Source organism: Pygoscelis adeliae, unplaced genomic scaffold, assembly GCF_000699105.1.
Source record: "Pygoscelis adeliae isolate BGI_AS28 unplaced genomic scaffold, ASM69910v1 Scaffold42, whole genome shotgun sequence".
NCBI classification, from domain to species: Eukaryota; Metazoa; Chordata; class Aves; order Sphenisciformes; family Spheniscidae; genus Pygoscelis; species Pygoscelis adeliae.
The window spans coordinates 1928798-1931914 of NW_008824283.1; the positions used below are offsets into that span (position 1 = coordinate 1928798).

Below are 3117 nucleotides of genomic sequence, written 5' to 3' on the forward strand. Positions count from 1 at the left end.
CTGGCCTGCAGAGCAGGGTTACCTGAGGGCACCATGCTTTATTCATAGGCAGCAGCCAGATGAAGCCTGCTGCCTGCGTGTGCCTTGGCAGTGCCACCCAGACAGGGTGGCAGGGGAGGTTTGCCTGCTGGAGCCCACACTGGTGCACTCTGCAGGAAGGACATCCCTAGAAGAAGGATGCTGAGCCTCTCCCTGCAGCCCCAGCCCTGCCAGCAACAAAAAAAACAGCGCCACTTGTGTGAAAGAGGGAACGGATCCTGGCTCACCTGAGCTGGCGAGCCTGCTCTTTGCCAGGGGTCAAAAATCGGCCCTCCCCTCTTAGCTTTGCCCAGCGGACAGGGACTTGGTGCAGAGCTGCCTGGGGATGGGTTCAGTGGAAAAGCCTGCCTGCTTGGGCTGCCTGTGCGGTGCTACTGCACCTCTGTGGTGCCACGGCAGGGAGGGAGTTAAGGAGAAACCTCATCCGGGCAAACCTGCTGCCCAGGGGGAGAAGAGGACAAGGAGGAGTCAAGGTCAGGGGTCCGAGGCCCATGTGCTTCCTGCTCCCAGCCTTGACGGGAGCCAGGGGAAGCAGGGAAGGAAGGGAGTCTCGTAAACACTGCAGCAGGGCCGGACGCGGCTGCCGGAGAGCACAGCCCTTCCTCTGCTGCGCTTGCTGCTGGACACTTCCCACTGCTCCCGCCCCGGAGGGGAGCCCCCGGGGACCTGCCAGGGCAGCACGGCCATGGCAGCCCATGCACTCGCCCTGGCTTGAGCTTGCTGCCCGGCAGGGAGACCCGGCTCTGTGCTGCGGCGGGTGCTCAGCCAGGGTGGCTGGGTGCCAGCGGTGTCTCAGAGGTCACAGCTCCAGCAGGAGGCTTTCCTCCTGGCTCCTTTGCTGAGAATAAGCAGAGGTGGCATATTCCTGTAAAGAAATGATTCCCTATAAAGAAATGATCCCCAAGGGGCTGCCCCCGGAGTGGTCTCAGGAGCAGGGTTTTTAGAACAGCAGCATCCCCTAGAAAAGGAGGTCCTCTGGGGCAGAGCTTCCTGTGAGAGCGAGGGATGCACTGGGTTAAACAGCCAGGGTGCCTTGGTGTGGGCCAGCAGATGTGGGTGTTCTTGCCGCACTACCGAGCCCCCCGCCAGGGAGCTGTGGTGATCTCATGTGCTCCCCCACACTTCTGTCCCCCCAGACTGTGCAGGCTGCAAGGAGGAGATCAAGCAAGGCCAGTCCCTCCTGGCCCTGGAGAAGCAGTGGCACGTCAGCTGCTTCAAGTGCCAAACGTGTGGGATTATCCTCACTGGCGAGTACATCAGCAAGTAAGTGCCGCTGTGTTGGCAGCAGGCTTGGCCATGCCGGCCATTGCTGGGCTGCACCCCCGGGGGCTGGGGCTGCAGCGAAGGCATGCCCAGCCTGGCTCACCTGCTGCTCACCCTCTTCTCCTCCCTCTCCCAAAGGGATGGCATCCCGTACTGCGAGTCCGACTACCATGCCCAGTTCGGCAGCAAGTGTGAGACTTGCGACCGGTACATCAGCGGCAGGGTCCTGGAGGTGAGTCCCGGGGCCGCGGCCAGCCCGTCCCAGTCTGTAATAGGGACCGCATGCATCCCGCCCCAAGATGCATGCTTTGGGGAGGCGTGGGAGTTTCATCATCCTGCACCCTTGTCATGCTACCCTCGGTCTCTTGGGGCCGTGGCTCTTCCTGCAGCGGGTGTGTGGACACAGTCTGACCACCTTCTCTGGAGGGTGGGAGTTGGGGAAGGGGCAATGCCACACTGCAGACCTTTGGAGAGATGGCTTGGGTACTGGAGCTCCAGAATCAGCCAGAGCACATGGTGGCCTGGGTGTGCTGGGACGTGTCCGGAGCCCAAGGTGTGGGGACACTAGCCTTAACCAGCTGCTACCATGCCCAGCTCTGGAGTGTCCCCACCATGCTCACCCCAGCCTGCCTTCTGAGTGCATCCCTGGGCAGGCAGCCTGTCTGTTGCCTTGGAAACACATCCAGCACGGCTGCCCGCTGCGGAGCCTGGGCGAGGGGCTGTAGCACCCTGCCCGCAGGTAGCTGTCCCCACGGCACATCCCTTTGCGGGACAGCCACCAGAGCAGGGGGTCCCCTGCCCTGGGCCAAATCTGGAGGGAGCTTTGCTCATCACCTTGCTGGTCAGCAGGAGCTGCTGTGGCAGAGCCACCGAGGGATGCAGGGATCCCATGGGGATCCCACAGCAAGACATGGATGCAGGTGGCCCTGGAGGATGCTTTGGGCGATGGTGGATCTGCACAGCCAGCAGAGGTGGGAGGGAGTGGGGTTTGCTGTTGGGGAGGGACAGAGAGGTCTGTCAGGGCTGGTCCTTCCTGTCAACCAGGCAGTCAGGTCCTTCCTGCGGTCCCTGCTCCTGGAGGTGAGGTGTCCTGTCATGCTTTCTGTTTCTACCCCAACATTTGCAGGGGAAAATAAAAAGCTGGAAAATGTGGTCTGAGGGTGAACTAGATGCTCAGGAGCCAGGAGGCGGAGAGAAAGATGTCAGAATGAAACCTGTTGTGATTTTTAGAACCCCTGGTGATGCTGTGGGGCTGGGCTGTGGTGGTGTAGAGAGGCAGCAATACTGAAGGTGTGCTCAGTCACTCCTGAGACCTTCCCTTCGTGGGAAGGGAAGATGTGGGTGGCATTGGCACCCACACCTCTGCTATCTCCAGACAGCAGCGATAGGAAGCTGTATCCCAAAATCAGAGGTAGTGTGGCTCCACAGTGAGCCAGACTGCAGGTGCTGTGGGCTGGAGTGGCAGTGGCTGTGTAGGTCTCCAGCCCGCTGAGAGCTGTTCCAGGACGTCTCCAGCCTGTTTCACTCACAGCCTACCAAGAAGTGGTCACCCCCTCTGGTCCTGCCAGCTGGGCTGGCCTGAAAGCACCCAACCTGGCCAGGGACCCTCTCCCAAAGCTGGAGCCGGGTGCCAGGAGCCCTCCAGCATCTTATCCCCCTTTTCAGGGAGCTGCCTCTGCCTGGGAAGGCTTTCTGCTGACTTCAGGCTTTGGCTGCTGTGAGCGTGAGCTCAACACTGCAGTGGCTGTCACAGGCTGGCTGCCCATCAGGGGGCCACTTGATTAGTAAACATCCGAACAGAGCAGGGTGAAGCCA

The 3117-nt window shown here is 61.0% G+C and overlaps 1 protein-coding gene across 1 annotated transcript in view; it reads left to right on the forward strand.

The window, feature by feature from the left end:
• The window catches only part of ABLIM3 (actin binding LIM protein family, member 3), a 64417-nt gene that overhangs the window by 41235 nt on the left and 20065 nt on the right, over positions 1-3117 (forward strand). Inside the window, exons 5-6 of the mRNA XM_009318561.1 lie at positions 1176-1302; positions 1441-1534. Coding sequence (XP_009316836.1) covers positions 1176-1302; positions 1441-1534 — 221 coding nt within the window. The remainder of the gene's footprint in view (positions 1-1175; positions 1303-1440; positions 1535-3117) is intronic.